This window comes from Phascolarctos cinereus, unplaced genomic scaffold (assembly GCF_003287225.1).
Source record: "Phascolarctos cinereus isolate Bilbo 61053 unplaced genomic scaffold, phaCin_HiC Scaffold_4;HRSCAF=312, whole genome shotgun sequence".
Classification (NCBI taxonomy): domain Eukaryota; kingdom Metazoa; phylum Chordata; class Mammalia; order Diprotodontia; family Phascolarctidae; genus Phascolarctos; species Phascolarctos cinereus.
The window spans coordinates 75,129,234-75,153,657 of record NW_027555847.1 but is presented as its reverse complement, the minus strand read 5'-3'; the positions used below and the strand labels follow the sequence as shown (position 1 = coordinate 75,153,657).

The 24,424-nt window shown below is 36.1% G+C and overlaps 1 protein-coding gene and 1 pseudogene across 4 annotated transcripts in view; one reads left to right on the top strand and one right to left on the bottom strand.

The window, feature by feature from the left end:
- ZPBP (zona pellucida binding protein) overlaps positions 1-24,424 on the bottom strand; it is a 155,219-nt gene that overhangs the window by 84,599 nt on the left and 46,196 nt on the right. For all 4 annotated transcript variants that reach the window (XM_020981333.2, XM_078152272.1, XM_078152271.1 and 1 more), the window contains 2 exons: positions 23,635-23,853; positions 3,096-3,175 (listed from right to left, as the gene is read on the bottom strand). In XM_020981333.2, the coding sequence (XP_020836992.1) occupies positions 3,096-3,175; positions 23,635-23,853 (299 nt within the window). The remainder of the gene's footprint in view (positions 1-3,095; positions 3,176-23,634; positions 23,854-24,424) is intronic.
- On the top strand, positions 8,938-16,684 carry LOC110205014 (alpha-enolase-like; annotated as a pseudogene).

Here is a 24,424-nt window from a genome sequence, read left to right as displayed (position 1 = left end):
AATGAAAAATTGTGAATGACAGCTATTCTCAGCAACATAGCGATCTAAGACAATTCCAAAAGACTAATGATGAAGCATAAGATCTGCCTCCAGAGAAAGAAATGATATTGACTGAATACAGACTGAAGCATGCTATTTTTCACTTTATTTTATTTTTTTCTTTTATTTGAGTCTTCTTGTGCAAAAAGACTAATACGGAAATGTTTTACATTGCACATGTATAATGCATATCTGATTGCCTGCCCTCTCAGGGAGGGGGGAGGAAAGGGAGGGAGGAATAAAATTTGGAACTCAAAACTTTAAATAAAATTGCTAAAAAAAAAAAAAATGAAAGAAACAACATAGTGGCCAATCAAAAAAGAAAACATTTTGAATAGGGAAGGCTAATAATCAAATACTAGAAATTCTATTCTCTTACTCACCTTTCATTCCACATAGGAATTGTCAATTAACTGCTAACCCCAAAACTGCTACAATATCACTATATTCTAATAACCCCGTCCTACCCTCAAGCTACTAGTGGTTCAGGGTGCAGAAACAGTAGAATTTATTTTAAAGATCTTTCACCCTGCCTCTCAGAAACACATAAAACCATTTTTAAAATAAAAATCATTTTCACTGGTATCACAGCGTCTATAGGGTTCCTTTCCCCACTTTAAAGTACAGGAAAATTGGTGAGAAAAGGAAAACTAAACATAGGGAAAAAAAACACATTTATTCTTCTAAGAAAATATTTTTCTAGTTTTGAATGGATTGATAACAATCATTTTCAACAAAGCTATAACCACTTTATATATTTCCCTTTGTCCCTTTAAATTTTGATATTAGATGTATACCTTGGTTCGCTCTGCAAAACACTTTCTATAATGTCATGTTCATAATGGGTACTCAAAGATTTGTTAAAATGTCAATAATACTTTTCTCACCTCAGTCAAATTCCATACACTCAAATGAGCAAAAGATAACCATAGGAATGAAAAGATAAGATCAGCCTATGTTGATACACCATTTGTGATTTATTATATAGTAAAGTGAAAAGTACTTGGGCATAATAAAATGAAAAGAAACTCAGATAAATGTCCTATATAATTACTGTATTACTAGAAAACATGAACATAAAATATAATCTTTCTTAAATCCCTAAAAATCATCAAAATAATTGCTTAGCATTTAGCAGATTTGCACAAAGTGTATTTTTAAACTATCATTTTGTTTTTTAATTAAATGCTTTGCAAAGTTACATAGAACAAAAAACTATCTAGAAGTGATACTTAGTAACTCAAGGTCTGATTGAAACCTATAAAATTCAGATAACAAGGTTCACAACTATCAAAGCAACAGTTATGTTCTCATTTAGAAATACTATAAGATCTCTTTCTTAACTCAGAATATTATGGATTATAGATTTTAAGTCACTTTATTTATCCACTTAAATGATAAAGATTTCATACTGGAGATATATTTCAAATTTTTAAAAACATCTATATTACGTAGTACCCTAAAATTTAAGGCTTTGATGTGTGTATATATGTATCATACATATAATTATGTATATATATGACATATACATATAATGTTACATATATATCCATACATATATATGTAAATATTTAGGTAACATAAAAAGTAGTGAACTACTAATTAGACCACAGTAAGTAACAAAGCTCAAGTGACTGAGAAAAAATGAGAGAGGACCAGCAAAAACTCAGTAGAATATGAAGAGTCGAAATGGGACAGAAAACACTTCTACACTGAAGTTTGTATTTTAATTATTAAAATAGAGGGACAAAAATAGTTTTCCTGTTGTGGAAATCCCATTACTGAGCTCACAACACAATATGCATTTTTGTATCAGTGTCAGCTATTACAGAACAGCTAAAACAGAATTTTCAAGAAAATAAAGTTTTTCTACCCTGTTCTACTCTCTTTTGTTGCTGGTTGAGACTTTCTCAGGCTCTTGCTGGATTATAAACAGTGAAAAAGATAAACAATATGGGCATCTAGGTGGTGCAGTGGATAGAGCACCAGCCCTGAAGTCAGGAAGACCTGAGTTCAAATCCAGCCTCAGACCAAACACTTGACACTTACTAGCTGGACCGTGGGCAAGGCATTTAACCCCAATTGCCAAAAAAAAAAAAAAAGATAAACAATAGCAATACAACAGAAAAAATATGAACTTTCATTCAAACTGGTATATGTAAACTAAAGACTTTATGCATAGAAAAAAGGATCAAATGAATGCGTGAACAGATAGCTATTTCGTAGAATAAAGAGTGAAAGAGTCATAAGAGGAAATCACCCATTCTTTCAGTTGTATGACAAATATTTCACACAGAAGGTAATATTAGCTAGATATAATTGATATTAATTTACTTAGCACCCTATATTTGAGGATGATTTTTTAAAATAATATGAAAATATGATGCTTCTTTTCACATCTTTTCATAACCCTATTCCTCCTCCTTTTGAATTATTGAGAAGAATAAATAATATTCTTGCCTCAAGACATATCATAAAGTAAGAAATGGCATTACTAAACTACAGTGGTAAGGGGAGAGGTAAGAGAGCCAGAGAGAAGGGGAGCACCTAAAGGTTTTGCCGTCATCTTGAACTAGAGAGATAGTATGAAAGATTGGAAAACTCTAGAAGACTGTCTTCACCTTGTCTGGAGCACCATATAGGAAATCATGAAGAAATACATAAAGAGTCAAATAATTAAAAAATAAAAACCTACCACAAAGGACCAACTTGCATTGTACTATGGATAGAAACAGGTTTTGGGAGGTTGAGGGTGTGGACAGATTTTACCAGAGAAGCTGTTGTTTTGAGTATTGTAAGTTATTTCATTGATTTACATATATCTTCAGAACTAATTACTGCTCATTCAGGGTATCTTTTATTTTTCTTCTAAAACTCTGCTGGATAATAATTTACAAATGAGGAATTGATTTCAGTACGGTGACCAGGGTAGGACCATGCAAACATAACATATCTCCAAATGTCCTATGAAGGTATAATGACTCAAAAAAGCTTACTTTTAATGTTATGAAAGTCTCTAGCACCAGAATTACACATCTGTTGTTCACATACTGTACCTTATCCAGTCTTTCAACAGGATTACAAGAAGAACTTGTGCATGCATCAGGTCTTGTTGTCACATTTTCTATAGGGACAACTGAAAAAATGTGTAACATTATATCAAGGTTCTAAAGCACTAATATTCATTAAAAGGGCATCAAATTAAAAAAAAACGTAGCAGGCCTAAGATGTTGCCTCCTTAATAACTAAATTAACTGTAACCATGCCTACTGTCACACCACTGTCTTCATAAACAAGCATAATCAGTTTTGTTAGGGACAAGTTAGACTACATACACTTAATACATTTAAGAATCAACTTGACTCTATGAATTGCTCATAACAAACTGCTAATTTGAATAATTTTGGTGCAAAAAAAATCTTATTTGCTTAAATGAAGGATTTTCAGGTTTAATCTTGCAAAACATTTCAAGTTTCTTTCCCATTTCCTTTATGAAATTGTTTCATCAGCCTCCTTTACTGATCTGTGCTTGTTTCTCTAATACCAATTTAATCCCTTTTCAGAGAGCAATTGTCTGGTCCATTTCTCTTGCACATAAATGGATTTTTCTTTGGGGATTCCACTTAAAAATCTTACTCTTCATGCTTACATCTGCCATAGTGATGTTTATCTTTTAGATTTTCAGTCAGTACCTACTATGCCAAAATAAAAACACAATTTTGGCTTAAATTATAAAGATAATTTCAGTTAATTTAAAAAAAACAACCCCTATGGTTGAGCAGGAATGTCTTAATTTCATGTAGATTGGTTATTTATTATACTAAGCAGCTTCACAGGATTATTGCTCAAGTTTATTCTTTCTGTATAGACCTTGAAATTATTTTCTTCATAGTTGTTACTACTCAAACTTCAGTTTTGGGCCTGGTGGTTAGCCAGTTAATAAACTTTATTGAGTTCTTATTGTTAATATAGTTTTCTAAAAAAATCATAAGGAGATACTACTTTGAGTTTCTAATTGGCTGGCAAGCCAGAACACAGAATATGATCATACAATAATAAAACAATGAAACTAATTCCAAAAAGTTAAATACAAAAATGAGTCTTATAATTGTCATACTTGATAGTCATAAAAGAGCTAAAGAATCAATAAATGAATGCATAAACTCATGTAAACTAATATTTCTGACACCCAGAAACATGTGTATCATTATTTTCCCTTCTGCCCATTCCCTTCCAAAAAACCTCTCCAGGGAAAACACAAGCTACAAGAAACTAAGTCTAGGATTCCTGCCCCAGTTATTCAACAGCAGGCTTTATTTGGCCTAGGGGTAAGGCCAAAACTGAGTCTCTGCTATGATTCCAGGATCAGAGCCACACAGCTATACTGTTTAATTCTAAATGTGTTCCTTCCTCAGTACACCCTTACAAATGCTACCTTCTAGGTGTATATCCCTTCCTCAGTCAGCCCTAGGTCTATAACCCAAAACTGGGTAGAGGGTGACAGAGATTCCAGTGGCACTCCTTCCTGCACCCTGTACTACTTCAGTGATCCCCTGGAATCACTTCCTACCCTAATATTTCCTGCCTTGATGCCCAGCCTCAGTCACGGGTACTAGAATACTCTATAGCTGGTACATTCAGCTGTCTCCCAAAGCTGACTTGGACTGAAAATATGACTTGCTGTGGTTTTTTCTTAGATTTCCCTATCAGAATTTGGTGTGGTATTTTTTTTTCTATGTTTTTGTGGAGAAAGTATGATGGAAGAATTAGGCTATACTTACTGCTACTCTACCATACTGACTTCACCTTGAGCACATTCATCTGTTCTTTGGTATATTATAATCTATATAACTCCAACAATTTGTTTGCTATTTTGCTTGGGTAAATTGGTTTACGTGGTATTGGCTATTTGTGATTGCCTTTTATGCAACCAGTGTTTGATAGGAAGGGGTTAAGCTAGTGAATGTAAGTTAAGAGATAGGAACAGTCAGGGAAGTGGTTTTTTATCTAACCCTACCAAGGATGGGGAAACTTCGGCCTCAAGGCCACATGTGGCCTTCTAGGTCCTTGGATGCGGCCTTTTGACTGAGTCCAAGTTTTACAGAACAAATCCTTCTATTAGCAGAGTTCTGTAAAGTTTGGATTCAGTCAAAGGGCCACACTTAAGGATCTAGAGGGCCACATATGGCATCCAAGTCACAGGTTCCCCACTCCTGCACCATATTCCTAGACCAGAGATATTAGGGGATGGCAAGTAGTTACACTTCTAACTTAATATGCCACTTAGAGAATAGAAGATTGCCCCAGCCGTCCCAAGAACCTGCCTGTCCCTCTCCCCAGCTAGCATGCAGACATGATACTTGCTTCTCTGGAGAGACAAGACAGAACTATATATCCATTCTACTCTTGGGCCACCTACAGAGTCAACCTAAACATAGTCTTACATGTGGGCACATATCTTACAGAGGATAAACTAGATCAACATCATTCTTTTCATCTATTAACTTAGTAATCCAGCCCCAAAAAGGAAATGAGGACCACAAACTATACTATAAAATAGTAATCATCAAAATGATTTGTACTGGTTAAGAAATAGGTTGCTCATGATGGCGTCTGAATGCAGATTAAAGCATAATTTTTTTAAACTTTATTTTCTTGGGGGGTTTTTTTGGTCTATATTTTCTTTCACAACATGACAAATATGGAAATGTTTTGCATAACTACACATGTATAACCTATATCAAATTGCTTGCCTTCTCAGGGAAGAGGAAGGATTGGAGGGAGGGTGAGAATTTGGAACTCATTTTTTTTAAAAAATGAATGTTAAAAATTATTTTTGTATTTATTACATAGGTTTTCTTGAAATGGAAATTTATTGTTTCATATTGAATCATCTTTTATGTTCTGCTGTGTATATGGCAACATTCTTTTTTCTTCCTTTTCTTGTTTTGTATTTAAGTTTAAAATGAATAAAAATTTACCAAAAAATGAAAAATAAAAATAAATTGTTTTTATGTGTAATTTAAAAAACTTTTTAAAGTAAGAAGTAGCTTTTTATTGATATTTTGGGGAATAAGCATTTATATAGTACTTACTATGTGGCAGGCACTGTGCTAAGCATTTTTTACAAATATTATCTAATGTGATCCTCATAACCTCACTGCAAGGCAGGCACTGTTATTTTCCTCATTATAATTAAGGAAACTGAGGCAGGGAGAAGTTAAATGACTTGCCTAGGACCCCACATCTAGAAAGTGTCTGAGGCCATATTTGAACTCAGGTTTTTTTGACTCCAGGCCCAACATTCGATCTATTGCGCCACCACCTATCTCAGTAAATACATTAGGTATACAACTGTAGAAGGAAAAGAGAACAGGAGCCTAGTGTCTAAGAAACCCAAATATTCAGGTGTTAGGGTAAGAATTCATTATTCCATAAGGACTGCTGAGAAAAATAGAAAGAAAATCTGGCAGAAACTAGGTATAGACGAACATCTTAAGCCCTATACCAAGATAAGCTCCAAATGAATATATTACCTAGACATAAAGAATGACATAAAAAAAAATTAGAAGAGCAATGAAGAAATTGCCTTTTAGGTCTATAGACAGGGAAAGAAAGAGTACATAGCCAAAGACAAAAAAGATCACAGAAGACAAAAGGGACTATATTGATTACATAAAAACAAATGGCTTTTGTATAAACAAAACCAATACTAAAATTAGGAGAGCAAGTAACTGGAATATGTAGAGAATTGATTCAAATTTATAAAAATAAAATCCATTCCCCAGTTGATAAATGATCAAAAGACTATGAAAAGGTAATGTTCAATGGAAGAAATATAAGCTATATGTAGTTACACGAAAATTATCTAAATAACTAATAAACAGAGAAATACAAATTAAAGCATATCTGAGGTTTTACCTCATATCCATCAAGCAAGGTTGATTAAAAAGGAAAATGACAAATGCTGAAAGGACTGTGGGAAAATACATATATTAATACCCTGCTGGTGGAGTTGTGAAATGGTCCAGCCACTCTGGGAAGCAATTTGGAACTGTACCCCAAAAGCTACTAAACTAGACATACCCTTTCACCCAGCAATACCACTATTAGGTCTAAATCCCAAGAAATCAAGGAAAGTGGGAAAGGACCTATACATAAAAAATATTTAAAGCAGGTCTTTTGTATGGAGGTCAATAACTGGAAATTAAGTGGGTGGCCATAAATTGGGGAGTATGAATACAATATAACAGTAATATCTGGTAAGGAATAATGAAGGAGATGGCTTCAGAAAAATCTGGGAAGAATTACTAAGCTGATGCAGAGTGAAGTGAGGAGAATCAGGAGAACAATTTATATAATAATAACTGTACAAAACAAATAACTTTGAAATACTTAAGAACTCTGATTAATAGCATAACCAACAACAATTCCAGAGAACTCATGATGCAACATGCTACATGCTACATGTATATAGGTGTAGACTGACACATTTTATGGACATGGCCAATGACAAAGTTATGTTTTGCTTGACTATTCATATTATGAGGATTTTGTTTTGCTTTGTTTTGTTTTCAAAGGGTGGAGGGATATAGGTGATGAAATAAATATATTGTTGTACATTAAAAACAAATTTAAGGGAAATAAGGTTAGTCTGATATGACCTATTTTTGATGAAACCATGCTGGCTGTTTGTAATTAGCATTTACTGGGGCTACTATGTGGCGCAATGGATAGAGCAGTGGTCCTGAATTAAGGAGGACCTGAGTTTAAATCTGGCCTCAGACACTTACTAGCTGTGTGATCCTGGGCAAGTCACTTAACTCCAATTGCCTCCAAAAAAGTAGTTACCATTTATAATGCTTTTCTAAATGTTCACCAACCATATGTTAAATTTATTCTAGAATTTTCCTAACTATAGAAATCAAGTTCACTGGACTGTAATTTGCAGGCTTATTTCTCTTTCCTTTTTTTGAAAATCAGAACATTATTCCTCCAATCCTATAGTACCACACTCGATTTTCCATAATCCTTCAAATATTACTGACAGTTTCTTAGCAATCACATCTGCCAGTTCTTTCAGGATCCAAGGACTTAAGTTTTTCAGGGGCAGCTGACTTGAGTTAATCAATGGCAGCTAAGTGCTCTCTTAACTTGTCCTTATTCATCATAGATTCACAGTAAAATTAGGATTTCTGATTTCATGGCTTAACATAACAAGGTCCTGGCAAGCAAGAGTTGTAAATCTACTAAAAAGAGCTTTGAATTGAAAAATAAAGTACCCTACATGAAGCCAATAAGCTAGAGATCATCAAATGCAGTTATAATGTAGCAAAAGGAATAGCAGTTGAGACACCCAGAAGCGCACAAGACAAAAAAAGTGTAAGAAATTAGCTAATAGTAAAACTCAGTCTCAAAAATCAATCTATGTACAAATGCACATATTATAAGCAATAAACTTGATAAACTGGAAGAAGCAAATTTGACCTCAAAGATAACACTGAACCTTGGTGGGCAAAAACTCATGAGTAGAATACAGCTTTGGTGAGCCTAGCATTAAAATGAAGCAGGAGACGGGCCTCTGTTCTCTGAGCCCAGAGAGGAAGCCTCATCCAGAAACTCAACATGTTCTATTTGCAAGATCCAGACAAGAGAGATCTTTGACTCTCATGGAACACCCACAGTTGAAGTTGATCTCTACACAGTCTCTTCCTAGCTGCTGTACCCAGTGGTGCTTCTACCACCATCCATGAAGCTCTGGAGCTCCAAGACAAGGATAAGTCCCACTACACGAGGAAAAGTGCCTCAAAAGTAGTTCAGCACATCAACAAAACTATTGCTGGAACTCTGGTTAACGAGAAACTGAATGTTACGGGGCAGGAGAAGATCAACAAATTGATGATAGAGATGAATGACATTGAGAATAAATCTAAATTTGGTGCAAATACCATATTGGGAGTGTCTCTGGCTGTTTGTAAGGCTGGAGCTGCTAAGAAAGGTGTCTCCCTGTTCCGACATATTGCTGACCTTGCAGGCAATGATGATGACATCCTGCCCACTCCACCCTTCAACATGATCAACAGTGGCCCCCATGCTAGTAACAAGCTAGCAATGCAAGAGTTCATAATCCTCCTTGTTGGAGCAGCAAACTTTCAGGAGGCCATGCCCATGGGAGCTGAGGTCTACCACAACCTGAAGAGCGTGATTAAGCAGAAATGTGGACAGGACACCACCAACATAGGGATGACAGTGGCTTTGTTCCTAATATCTTGGAGAATAAGGAAGCTCTAGAGCTGCTAAAGAATGCTATTGGTAGTGCTTCTGGGAGCCAAGATGGGGGAGTGAAAAGGTAGTTGCTCTCACTCTCCCCTATCAACCTCTGAAAACTCAGAAAATATCACACCAGAAAAAACCCCTGGAACAGCTGAACTAGAAGAAAGATGGGGAGCAGCAGTGCAGCAGCCTAGCAAACCGGTCTCCCAGTGCCTCAGCAAAAATAAGAGAGGCAGAACTACAAGGGGCCCCAGGCAGATAAGTACCCTGTGGCATTCATCTGAAAGGAGGTGAAGAAAACAACCTAAAGGCTTCCTAAAGCCCCAGCCTTGCTGATTCCAACCCAACACCAGGTGAGCTGTCAGAGCCCTGCAGCCTCCAATTGTGAAGAAATCCTGAAGCCCAGGTGGTAGAGCAGGCAAACACCAACACCTGGACCTCCAGTGCCTCAGTGAGGGCAGGGGAACCGGTGGAAACCAGCTCAGAAAACCACCAGGTGCCTTGGCACTACCCAAAGGAATCCCAGTGCATTAGCAGAAACGAGGGAGACAACACTGCAGGGGCCCCAGGCAGATAAACCCTGCAGCACCCATCTAAAAGGAGCTGAAGAAAGCTAAAGGAAAGGAAAAGCAGGCAACCTAGAATTGCCTGAAAGTTCCAGCCTTGCTGATTCCAGCCCAACACAAGGTAAGCTGCCAGAAACCTACAGCCTCCAATTGCCAGCATAAGAGGCCCCAGCACACAAAGCCAGTGACCAAGACCTAGGCTCCCAACACAAGAAGCTTGGGTCAGTACCCTCTGTTCCCCAGCAGGAGAGCTCAATCTCTTTAAAGGCCAGGGAATAAAGAAACACCATGAGTAAAAAGAAACGTACCATAGATTCATATTATGAGAAGAGTGAAGATCAAGACAGAAATTCTGAAGAGGACAACATTGTCAACAAACCCACATCTGCAACAACAAAAGGGAATATGAACTGGTCTGAAGCCCAAAAAGCCTTCTTAGAAGAGCTCAAGAAGGATTTTAATAGTCAAATGAGAGAGGTAGAAGAGTCCTTCAAAAATACAATTGGCCAATTGGAAAAAAAATACACTGAAGAAAACAAGTCCCTAAAAAACACAATTGGCCAATTGAAGAAGGAAGGACAAAAACTAACAGAAGAGTACACTGAAGAAAACAAGTCCCTAAAAAACACAATTGGCCGACTAAAGAAGGAAGTACAAAAACTAACAGAAGAAAACAATCTGTTAAAAACTAGAATTGGACAAATGGAAACTAATGTCTCTATGAGAGAGCAAGAATCAGTCAAACAGAAACAAAAAAATGAAAAAATAGATGAAAATGTAAAATACCTCATCAGTAAAACAACCGACCTGGAAAATCGACTCAGGAGAGACAATTTAAAAATTATTGGACTACCTGAAAATCATGATAAAAAAAGAGCCTGGACAGTATCTTTCAGGAAATCATAAAGGAAAACGGCCGTGAAGTCCTAGAACCAGAAGGGAAAATAACCATAGAAAGAATCCACGATCACCACCTGAAAGAGATCCCAAATTGACAATGCCAAAGGAATATCATAGCAAAATTCCAAAATTACCAGATGAAAGAGAAGGTGCTGCAAGCAGCCAGAAGGAAACAATTTAAATATCATGGAACCACAGTCAGGATTACACAGGACCTTGCAGCTTCTACATTAAAAGACCAGGGCATGGAACATGATATTCCTAAGGCAAAGGAGCTTGGAATGCAGCCAAGGATCAATTACCCAGCAAAAATGAGCATCATTTTTCAAGGGAGGAGTGGATATTCAATGAAATAGGAGACTTCCAAACTTTCCTGATAAAAAGACCAGAGCTCAACAAAAAATTTGATCTTCAAGTACAGGACTCAAGAAGGACTTAAAAAGGTAAATGGGACAGAAGATACAATATGTTGTTAATAAGGGGGGCTGTTTAAACCCCTACAAGGGAATATGAGACTTGCAACCCTTGAGAACTGTATTGTTATTACACCTTGTTAAAGGAGTATACATAAAGAGGGTGGATATTAGTTGACTTTGATGTAATGAAAAAAAAAATCTAATCAAGTGGGTTAAATGGATCCAAATAAGTGGATCAATCTGGTCTTAGAAAATGTACTGAGAAAGGAGGAGGCAGACAAGGGTAAATTACACACAAAATCCTATTACAGCAGAGGGAAAGAAGGGAGGGGGGAGCATTGTTTGAACCTTACTCTCATCAGATTTGGCTCAAGAAGGGCATAAATAATCAGTTAGGTATAGAAATCTAACTTGCCCTATAGGCAGTAGGAGGGAAAAGGGGAAAGAAAAGGGAGGGGGAAAGAAAAGGGAGGGGAAAGAAGGAGGGAAGCAGTAAGATAAAGGGGAAGAAAAGGGAAAGGGATAATAAAAGGGAGGAGGGACTGAAGGAGGCAGTGGTCAAAAGCAAAACACTAGTGAAGGGGGAAAGGAAAAAGGAGAAAGAAAAGCATAAATAGGGGGAAAAGGATGGAGAAAAAGACACAGATAGTAATCATAACTGTGAATGTGAATGGGATGAACTCTCCCATAAAACGGAAAATGGATTGCAGAATGGATTAAAAACCATAATCCTACAATATGTTGTTTACAGGAAACACATTTGAAAAAGAGTGACACATACAGGGTAAAGGTAAAAGGCTGGAGCAGAATATATTATGCTTCAGCTGAAGTAAAAAAAGCAGGGGTAGCAATCCTGATCTCAGACAAAGCAAAAGCAAAAATAGATCTAATCAAAAGAGATAAGGAAGGAAACTACATCCTGCTAAAAGGCACCATAGACAATGAAGTAATATCATTACTAAACATATATGCACCAAATGGTATAGCATCCAAATTCTTAGAGAAGTTCAGGGAGTTACAGGAAGAAATAGACAGCAAAACTATACTAGTGGGGGACCTGAACCTCCCCTCTCTGCACCAGATAAATCTAACCACAAAATAAACAAGAAAGAAGTTAAGGAGGTGAATAGAACATTAGAAAAGTTAGGTATGATAGACCTCTGGAGAAAACTGAATGGGGATAGAAAGGAATATACTTTTTTCTGCAGTACATGGCACATACACAAAAATTGACCATGTACTAGGGCATAAAAACCTCACAATCCAATGCAGAAAGGCAGAAATATTAAATGCATCCTTTTCAGATCATGATGCAATAAAAATTATATGTAATAAAGGGCCATGGAAAGATAGACTAAAAAATAATTGGAAACTAAATAATCTAATCCTAAAAAATGATTGGGTCAAACAACAAATCATAGAAACAATCAATAATTTCATTCAAGAGAATGACAATAATGAGACAACATACCAAAACCTATGGGATGCAGCGAAAGCAGTTCTTAGGGGAAGTTTTATATCTCTAAATGCTTACATAAATAAAATAGAAAAAGAGGAGATTAATGAATTGGGCATACAACTAAAAAAACTAGAAAAAGAACAAATTAAAAATCCTCAACTAAACACAAATTAGAAATATTGAAAACCAAAGGAAAAATTAATAAAATTGAAATTAAAAAACTATTGAACTAATAAATAAAACTAAGAGCTGGTTTTATGAAAAAAACCAATAAAATAGATAACCTTTGGTTAATTTAATTAAAAAAAGAAAGAAGAAAACCAAATTACTAGTATCAAGAATGAAAAGGGTGAAGCTACCACCAAGGAAGAGGAAATTAAAACAATAATTAGGAATTATTTTGCCCAACTATATGCCAACAAATTTGACAATCTTAGTGAAATGGATACATATTTACAAAAATATAAATTGCCCAGATTAACAAAGAGGAAGTAAAATACTTAAATAACCCCATCTCAGAAAAAGAAATTGAACAAGCCATTGATGAACTCCCTAGGAAAAAATCTCCAGGGCCAGATGGATTTACATGGAATTCTATCAAACATTTAAAGAACAATTAATTCCAATACTATATAGACTATTTGGGAAAATAGGTGAAGAAGGAGTCTTACCAAATTCTTTTTATGATACAAATATGGTGTTGATACCTAAACCAGGAAGAGTCAAAATAGAGAAAGAAAATTATAGACCAATTTCTCTAATGAATATAGATGCAAAAATTTTAAACAAAATACTAGCAAGTAGATTGCAGCAACTTATCACAAGAATAATACACTATGACCAGGTAGGATTTATACCAGGAATGCAGGGTTGGTTCAATATTAGGAAAACTATCAGCATCATTGAGCATATCAACACAAAACCAACAGAAACCACATGATCATCTCAATAGATGCAGAAAAAGCTTTTGATAAAATACAACACCCATTCCTATTAAAAACACTAGAAAGCATAGGTATAAATGGAGTCTTCCTTAAAATAATAAATAGCATATATCTAAAACCTTCAGCAAGCATTATATGTAATGGGGACAGGCTAGAAGCATTTCCAATAAGATCGGGGTGAAACAAGGATGTCCATTATCACCACTGTTATTCAATATTGTACTGGAAACTTAGCTTTAGCAATAAGAGAAGAAAAAGAAATTGAAGGCATTAGAATAGGCAAAGAAGAAACAAAGCTATCACTCTTTGCAGATGACATGATGATATACTTAGAGAATCCTAGAGAATCAAGTAAAAAACTACTTGAAATAATAAACAACTTTAGCAAAGTTGCAGGCTATAAAATAAACCCACATAAATCATCAGCATTTCTATATATTACCAACAAAGCCCAACAGCAAGAGATAGAAAGAGAAATCCCATTTAAACTATATTTAGGAGTCTACCTCCCGAAACAAACCCAGGAACTCTATGAACACAATTACAAAACACTTTTCACACAAATAAAATCAGATCTAAATAATTGGAAAAACATCAGTTGCTCATGGGTAGGCGAGCTAATATAATAAAAATGACAGTCCTACCTAAGCTAATTTACTTATTCAGTGCCATACCAATCAAACTACCAAAAAATTATTTTATAGAGTTAGAAAAAATAATAACAAGATTCATTTGGAAAAACAAAAGGTCCAGAATATCAAAGGAACTAATGAAAAGAAATGCAGGGGAAGGTGGCCTAGCAATTCCAGATCTTAAATTGTATTATAAAGCAGCAATCATCAAAACTGCTTGGTACTGGCTAAGAAATAGGGAGGTGGATCAGTGGAATAGGTTAAATATGCAAGACACAGTAGTCAATGACTATAGTAATCTATTATTTGATAAACCCAAAGACCCCAGCTTCTGGGATAAGAACCCACTCTTTGAAAAAAACTGCTGGGAAAACTGGAAAAGAGTATGGCAGAAACTAGGCATAGACCCAAATCTCACACCATATACCAAAATAAAGTCAAAATGGGTTCATGACTTTATAAAGGCTGATACCATAAGTAAACTGGGAGAACAAGGAATAGTTTACCTATCAGATCTATGGAGAACAGAAGAATTCATGACCAAACAGGAGATAGAGAACATTATGAAAAGCAAAATGGATAATTTTGATTACATTAAATTGAAAAGTTTTTGCACAAACAAAGCCAATGCAACTAAGATTAGAAGGAAGGTAGAAAATTGGGAAAGAATTTTTACAACCAGTCTCTCTGATAAAGGCCTCATTTCTAAAATATATAGAGAATTAAGACAAATTTATAAGAACACAAGCCATTCCCCAATTGATAAATGGTCAAAGGATATGAACAGACAGTTCTCAGATGAAGAAATTAAAGCCATCTATAGTCATATGAAAAAATGCTCTAAATCATTATTGATTAGAGAAATGCAAATCAAAACAACTCTGAGGTACCACATCACACCTATCAGATTGGCCAACATGACAAAACAGGAAAATGATAAATGTTGGAGAGATGTGGGAAAATTGGAACACTAATACATTGTTGGTGGAGTTGTGAAATGATCCAACCATTTTGGAGAACAATTTGGAACTATGCCCAAAGGGCTACAAAAATGTGCATACCCTTTGATCCAGCAATAGCACTTCTAGGGCTATATCCCAAAGAGATCAAACAAATGGGAAAAGGACCCACATGTACAAAAATATTCATAGCAGCTCTTTTTGTGGTGGCAAAGAATTGGAAATTGAGAGGATGCCCATCAATTGGGGAATGGCTGAGCAAGTTGTGGTATATGAATGTAATGGAACAGTATTGTGCTATAAGAAATGATGAACAGGCTGACTTCAGAAAAACCTGGAAAGACTTATATGGTCTGATGCTGAGTGAAGTGAGCAGAACCAAGAGGACTTTGTACACAATAACAGCCATGTTTTGCGATAACTAATGTTGTTAAGCTGAACCCTTCTCAGCACTACAATGATCTAAGACATTTCCAGAGGCCTGGGATGGAAAACATCCAAAGAAAGAACTATGGAAGTCGAATCGCTATCACTTATTTTTACCTTTTGTTAAGTTTTGTTTCATCTTTCTGATGGTTCCTTCTATTGGTTTTAATTTTTACTTACAACTTCACTAATGTGAAAATATGTTTAATAGGAATGTAAATGTAAAGCCTGTATCAGATTGTGTGCCGTCTTGGAGAGGGGGGAAGGGGGAGAAAAATTTTCAACTCAAAAGCATATGGAAGTGATTGTTGATAAATCAAAACAAATTAATAAAATCAAAAAAAGAAAAAAAATCAAGGGAAGTGATTGATAAAGAAAATAAATAAAAAATTAAAATATAAAATTCAAAAAATAAAAAAAATAAAAATAAATAACAACAACAACAAAAAGAATGCTATTGGTAAAGCTAGCTTTACTGATAAGGTTCTAATTGGCATGAATGTTGCTGCCTCAGAATTTTTGTGATCTGAAAAATATGACTTGGACTTCAAGTCTCCTGATGATTTCAGCAGATACATCTCCCCTTTTGAAGTTGGGGACATCTACAAGAGATTCATCAGGACTGTCTAGTGGTGTCCATTGAAGATCCCTTTGACCAGGATGATTGAGAAGCTTGGAAGAATTTCACTGCTACTGTAGGCATGCAGGTGGTAGGGGATGATCTCACAGTGACCAATCCCAAGCACATTGAAAAGGTTGTGAGCAAGAAAGCCTGCAACTGCCTCCTACTCAAAGTGAACCAGAATGTCTCCATGACTGAATCCCTCCAAGTGTGTAAGCTGGCCCAGTCCAATGGATGGGGAGTAATGGTTTCCCATCATTCTGGGGATACTGAACATACCTTCATTCCAGACCTGGTGGTGGGTCTCTGCACAGGGCAGATCAAGACTGGTGACCCCTGCCAATCTGAGCAGGTGGCCAAGTATAACCAGCTTCTAAAAATTGAGGAAGAGCTGGGCAGCAAGGCTAAATTTGCTAGAAGGAACTTCAGAAATTCTCAGGCCAAGTAAGCTCTGTAACCAGGAAGCCTCAGAGCTCACAGGAGCTCTGTAGACATCTGCTCCTGTCCTAATAAAAATGGGCAGCACCAAGTACTAGACCAGTTTTGTTTGGGGGCAGGGGCCTCGGCTGCTTAACTTCCCTTTCCCCTCGACCTTTCTGTGATATTCTCACTGCTTTGTTGGAACTGTTTTACCAGAAACTACCTGATCATCTGGTGCTCTGCTGGAAGACCCTTATCGTCTTGTGAATGAGACAGAATGACCTGTTCTCACCCCTGACCCTGGTGTAAATGTGTGGAACCATATACTTGTGATGCAGCTCCGAGGAGCCCACAGGCCAAATCCTTAGTGGCTTCTATGTTCAGAATAAAAGTATTCAGTGACCCACTGGAAAAAAAAGAAGAAAGAAAGGTAAAAGGGTGGTGAGGGTGAAGAGTGTTTTATGTTAAGAAGATATATTCAAGTATGGAAAAGCAGGAAACAGAGGGCAGAGGGAATGCATGGTGGAAAGAATCTGAATAGGTATCAACTGAAACAAAACCAAATTATTTTTTTCATCACAGTATACTACAGGCTACCTGAAAAGAAAAAAAGGAAGTGATAGGGAGGTTGGGAAATAGATCAAAAGCCCAGCCAAGACAGATGATATAGTCATGATGGCAGGGAATCTTAATCATCTATATACCTGCTGGAATTCTCCTCCAAAAGGGTAATTAAATTCCTATCTTACCTTAATGGTCATTGCCTTGTTCAAAAGTTGGACGAACCAACCAAAAGAAATCCCATTCTGAATGAGATTCTCAGAGAGGTGAAGTGGTTGTTTGAATACAAAATATCATGAACCTCGAAGTAAAGTGACTGTTCGACTTAGAATTTTTTATGAAAGAAAAGTCAAGTCAGAAATTTGGCAGGTGTCTGAGATTTGGGGAGATCAGATTTCAAAGAATTCACAGAAAGAAGAGTTAAAATCCTTTGGCTTAAAATTATATAGCAGAAATCACTCCAGAATATTATGTTCTGAAGACTCAAAGAGAAATAATTCAGATAAAGAGGAAAAATAGAAATTGCCAAAAGGTCACTGTGGATGCATTCACCAATTTGTAGTTCCCTGTGCATTTATCTCAGTCTCCTCTATGAATTATCCTGACTAACTTCTATATTTAAAAAATACGCATGGGGGTGAAGCCAAGATGGCAGAGTGAAGGAAGGGACTTGCTTGAGTTCTCCCAAATTCTCCTCAAACAATTTTAAAATAATGCCTCAAAACAAATTCTGGAGGAGAAACAACAAAAAGATAGCATAAAACAATCTTCCAGCCCAAGACAACCTAGAAGGTCAACAGGAAAGGTCTGTATTACTGGGGTAAGAGTGGAGTGGAGTCCAGAACAGGCTGTGCCCCAACAAGCCAGCAGCTGGCCTTAGCTACTTGAGCCAGCAGCAGGACACACCCTCACAAGCCAGCAATAAGACCTGTCCCAGCTAGCCAGGAGCAGGACTTGAGGACAATTGAATAGGTGGCAGTGACTTCCAGAGCTCTTGGCTCACAGACGGTAAGGAGGCTGAACAACTACTCAGGAGATTATATGGGACCCTTTTGGGTGCTCAGGGCAGTACTGTGTTGCATTGCCCCTGCAGGAATCACAACACAGGCCCAGACTGTAGCTTCAAGGTGGATGAGGGGCACTAGGACACCAGAGCTCATAGCCACAAGGAAGCAGAGACCCTGATCACAGTTCCAGGGTGAAAAAGAGGGCTTGAGGTTTCTCACAGGCCATAGCATAGAGCAGAAGGGTAGTGACTGCACTTCTCCTTAGATCATATCCCCTTGGAAGAACTGAAAACTTACAGAACCCCAAAACAAGCTTTGAAAATAGTACTACAAAGGCTTGGCACAGTGATCCTTCCACCCTGCGAGCAAAGCCCAATTTCAATGTCAAGTTGGAGGTGGAGAAATAGGCTGGGAAAACGAGCAAGCAATAACAACCAAAAAAAGTGCCTGATCACAGAAAGTTCCTATGGTGGCAGGGTGCATCAAAACACAAATTTAGAAAAGGATACTAATGTCAAATCAGTCACATGCAAAGCCTGAAAAAATGATGTAAATTGGTCTCCAACCCCCAAAAAAAGATTTACTGGAAGAGCTCAAGAAGGATTTTAATAATCAAATAAGAGAGGTAGACAAAAAAATTGGGAAAAGAAATGAGAGTGATGCAAAAGAATTATGAAAAAAGAGTAAACAGATTGGTTTAAAAAAAGCACAAAAATGGAAGAAGATGTACAAAAATTCACTGAAGAAAACAACTCCTTAAAAAGTAGAGTTGGCCAAATGGAAAAAGAGGTATAAAAGCTCACTGAAGAAAATCACTGCTTGAAAATTATAATAGGGCAAGTGGAAGTTAATGTTTCCATGAGACATAAAAAAACAATAAAACAAGACCAAAAGAATGGGGAAAAAAGAAGAAAATGTGAAATATCTCACTGGGAAAACATTGGAAAAACAAATTTTCTGGAAAATAGATCAAGGACAGATAATTGAAGAATTATTGGACTACTTGAACACCATGATCAAAAAAAGAGCATGGACATCATGTTTCAACAAATTATCAAGGAAAACTGCCGATAGCCCAGAACCAGCAGATACAATAGAAATTAAAAGAATGCATTAATCACCACCTGAAAGAGATCAAAAACTAAAACTCACAGGAATATTATAGTGAAATTCCAGAGCTCCCATGTCAAGGAGTCAATACTATAAGCAATCAGAAAGAAATAATTCAAATATTACAGAGCCACAGTCAGGGTAACAGGATTTAGCAGTTTCTACATTAAAGGATTGAAGGGCTTAGAATATGATACTCAGGAAGGCAAAGAAACTAGGATTACAACCAAGAATCATTTACCCAGCAGAAACTGAGTATAATCCTGTAGTGGAAAAAATGGGTATTTAATAAAATAAAGGGCTTTCAAGCCTTCCTGATGAAAAGAACAGAGCTGAACAGAAAATCTGATTTTTAAATACAAGACTCAAAAGCAGCATAAAAAGGCAAACAGAAAAAGCAAAATCATAAAGGATTCAACAAGGTTAAGCTGTTTACATTCCTGCATTGGAAGATGACACTTGTAACTTCTAAGAACTTAATCATTATTAGGATAATTAAAAGTAGTATACATGGAAAGCATGGGTGTCAGTTGATTCATATCTAAAAAAAATAAGGGGTAAAAAAGAAGGATGCACTTGAAGAAAGAGGAAGGGAGAAGTAGAATGGAGTAAATTACTCACATAAAAGAGGTGTGGAAGAGCTTTTACACAGGAAGAGAAGATGGAGGTGGGGTGACAGGCAATGCTTGAACCTTACTTTCATCAGAATTGGTTGAAAGATGGAATAACACACCAACTTAGATGGGATCTTAGGATAAGATGTATCTTATCCTACAGAGAAGTTGGAGGCGGGGCAAGTAAGAAAAGAAAGGGATGCTGACAGAAGAAAGGGAATATTAGGGAAGGCAGTGGTCAGAAGCAAAACACTTTTAGGGAGGGACAAAGTAAGAGAGAGAGAAGGGTAAATGGGGAAAATATAATGGAGGGAAACACAAAGTTAATAATCACAACTATGAATATGAATTGGATGAATTCACCAGGAAAACAGAAACAGATAGCAAAGTGGATTAAAAACTAGAATCCTATAATATGTTGCTGACAAGAAACACACTTGAAGCAGGGAGACACACAGAGTAAAGGTAAGGGGCTGGAAGAGAAACTACTAAGCTTTAGCTGAAGTGAAAAAAAGCAAGGGTAGCAATCATGATCTCAGACAAAGCAAATGCAAAATATCAATTAAAAGAGATAAGCAAGGAAACTACATCTAAAAGGGTACCATAGACAATGAAGTGATATCAATACTAAACATATATGCACCAAATGGAATAGCATCCAAATTCTTAAAGGAAAAGTTAAATGAGTTACAGAAGGAAACAGTTAGCAAAACTATACAAATGGGGAACCTGAACTTTCCCTTCTCAGAACTAGATAAATCTAACCAAAAGATAAACAAGAAAGAAGTTAAAGAGAGGGACAGAATTTTACAAAAATTAGATATGATAGACCTCTGGAGAAAACCAAATGGGAACAGAAAGCAATAAACCTTTTTCTCAGTGTGGGACATGGCACCTACACAAAAATTGATCAAGTATTTAGGGCATCAAAAACCTCACAACCAAGTGTGGAAAAGTAGAAATATTAAATGCATCTTTTTCAGATCATAATGCAATAAGAATTATATTCAATAAAGGGACATAGAAAAATAGATTAAAATTAATTGGAAACTAAATAATATAATCCTAAAGAATGAGTGGGTCAAAGAACAAATCATAAAAACAACCAATAATTTCATTAAAGAAAATGACAATAATGAGACAACATAAATTTTTGGCATTCTGCAAAGCAATACTTTAAGGAAAATCAATATCTCTAAATGCTTACTTCAATAAAATAAAGAGCAGATCAATAAATTGGATACGTAATTTAAAAAACTGGAAAAATAACTAATTAAAAATCCCCAATTAAGCACCAAATTGGAACTCTTAAAAAATCAAAGAGAGATGAATGAAATTGAAATAAAACCATTGAACTAATAAACAAAACTAGGAGACAATTTTATGGGGAGGGAAACAATAAAATATATAAACCATTGGTTAATTTGATTAAAAAGGAAGAAAATCAAATTACCAGTAGCAAAAATGAAAAGGGAGAATTAACCACTTATGAAGAAGCAATTAAAGCAAATATTAATACCTATTTTGCCCAATTATATGCCAACATATCTGACCATATAAGTGAAATGGATGAATATTTTTAAAAATAAATTTTTCAGATTAAAAGAAGAGGAAAAAGAATACTTAAATAACCCCATCTTATAAAAAGAAATTGAACAGGCTATCAAAGGGCCTCCCTAAGAAAAAAACTGCCAGGACCAGATGAATTTCACAAGTGAAAAGATGGATTTGGTTGTTAACTGACAAAAGAAAGAAAGCAAAATTGTTCATTCTTAGAAAGGCTTTCAGGAATAAAGGGGAAATCATCACATTGTATTGTGCCCTTTGGGGAGGACATATAAAGCACCGTGTATAGCTCTGGGGCCACATTTTAGGAAGGATATTGATAAGCTGGAGAGAATGCAGAGAAGGACAACCTGAAGGATGAAGAATTCATGGAGGAAGTGGATATTTTTAAGAGGAAAAGTCATACTGGTTATCTTTAAGTTTTTGAAGGGCTGCTATCCTGTAGAAGATGGACCAGATGACTTATTCTGCTTGTACTTAGAAGGCTAAAATGAGAAAGGGTAAGCAAAAGTGGCAAGAGCACATATTTAGACATGCCATAAGGAAAACTGCCTTTGCAATTACAGCTTTCAAAAAGTGTAATATGTTGCCTCTGGAGGTGATGGTTTCCCCCTCACTGAAAATCTCTAAACAAAGACTTGTCTGACAATCAGTGGGTATTCTTTTTGAAGCAGACTGGACTAAAAGACTACTTAGGTTTCTTCAAGTTCTAAAATTCTGAGATTTGATGATGATTACATAATCCTGTCTCTCTCCTTTACTACCTATCTGACCCTAAGAAATTATCTTAACCCATCTGGGCCTTGCTTCCCTCATCTGTCAAATAAAGAGGTTTGTACATTTGCTACATCTTCCATATATATGCCCTTTTCTCCTCTGAAACAGTCGCCACTCTGGGACAGGTCATGCTGGATTATCATATTAGCCTTCTGGTTGGTCTCCCCAAATCAAGTATCTCCCTATACCAGTTCATTTCCACTCAACTGCCAAGGTGATCTTCATAAAATACAGGTCTAGCCAAGTCACTGTCTACTGAATCAACACCACTGGTTCCCATCACCTCCAGGATCAAATATAAAATCCTCTCTGGATTTCAAAGTCTCTCACTACCTATTCAGTCTTCTTATACTTTATTATCCTCTCCCTTACTCCACTCTACAAATTCTACAATCTGATGACAGTGGCCTCCTTGACATCTTTGCACACAACACTCCATCTGCCGACTTCATGCCTTTTCAATGACTGTCGTCCTTCTTTCAAGAAGTCTTCCCTAGGTCCACTCAATGTTAGTGCCTTCCCTCTAAGATTACCTTCAATTTACCCTGTATATGTCTTATATATGCATAGTTGTTTGCATGCTGTTTCCCCCCACTAATTAGGGGGTTGAATTTAAGGGAAGGGGATGTTTTTACCTTTTTTTTTTTTGTATCCCCAGCACTTAGCACAGTTCCTGGCACAGATTCGCACTTAATAAAATGCTGGTTGATTTGTCATAATTTGTTGGTGACTCAAAGGTCTCTTCCTGCTCTAATTTTTGATCCTGTGTAAATGGGCTTTGAGGGTTGAAGAATGGCAGCTAACAGGAGATATATTTTATGCTGGAGATAAGACCCTCAGTGGAGTTGTAGAGGTTTGAGGAAAGGAAAAAAGGTTGAGATTTTTCTTCCTTTCCCTCCATCTATTTCTTTTTCCATTACAAGATGAAGTATTTCAAACCTCCTTTCCAACTCCAAGTTGCAATTTAAATTGTCTTTCATTAGCATAGTGCCTAACATAAAGTAAGCACTTAATAAATGTTGTTTGATGAGCCAAGTGGGGCTTGAGGCCCAGAGGAAACTACACTAAGATTATATCAGTCTAGAAGTGGAAGAGAAAAAAAAATGGGAGGGAAATCCCCGAGATTTGACAATATGGAGGAAGAGAGTTCCTGTGGATATTGGGTTACCTGGGTAGGAATGTCATTCCTGTGAGATTGTTTCCATATTGCTAGTACTAAATCATAAAATGTAAATGCAATGCATTAAAACGTTGAATTTTGCAACCCCTAAATTGTGCACCTTGAAATAACCAATTGTTTCCTAAGCATGTTAAGAATCCTTAAAAAGATGAACAATACCTACCTGAAAAGGTGAAGAACAATTCATTTTGTAAACCAGATTCCTGCATCTTAATAAGATGACATTCAGTCTTCACTGATGATACGTCACAGGAAAGATCAGCAAGTAGTGTTCTCAAAATATGAAGCAACTTCTTCTCAAATGAGATATTATAGGTACTATTGCAGGATACAAAATGGTATCGAGCTGAGAACTGGTAGTAAAAATGAGGATTTATAAAAGCTGCATGACAAATAAAACATAAGCAAGATTCATTGTATAGACAAAAACAAAATTAACATTTTCAGTAAATTATGAATTCTAATTAAAATATTTAAATTATTTAAGAATCATTTGAAAACAAAAGCTCCTTGTTTACATATAAACAAATCCTATATACAGGATGCCCCCAAAATCTTAGAGCAGTTTACATGTAAATATAAGCATATGTGCATCATATTATATATATATATATATATATATATATATATATATATATATATATATACACACACATATATATATATGTACATATATTTGTTTCCATATGTACTCAGTATAAAACTTAAGAATGGCACAGTCCCCTTTGACTCAGCAACAGCACTAGTAGATCTTTAACTCCAAAGAGATCAAAGAAAAAGGAAAAGGACTTACATGTACAAAAATATTTATAACAGCTCTTTTTGTGGTGGCAAAGAATTGGAAAATGAGGGGATGCTCATCAACTGGGAAATGGCAGAACAAATCATGGCATATGTTTGGGATGGAATACTATTGTGCCATAAGATATGGTGAGTAGGACACTTTTAGAAAA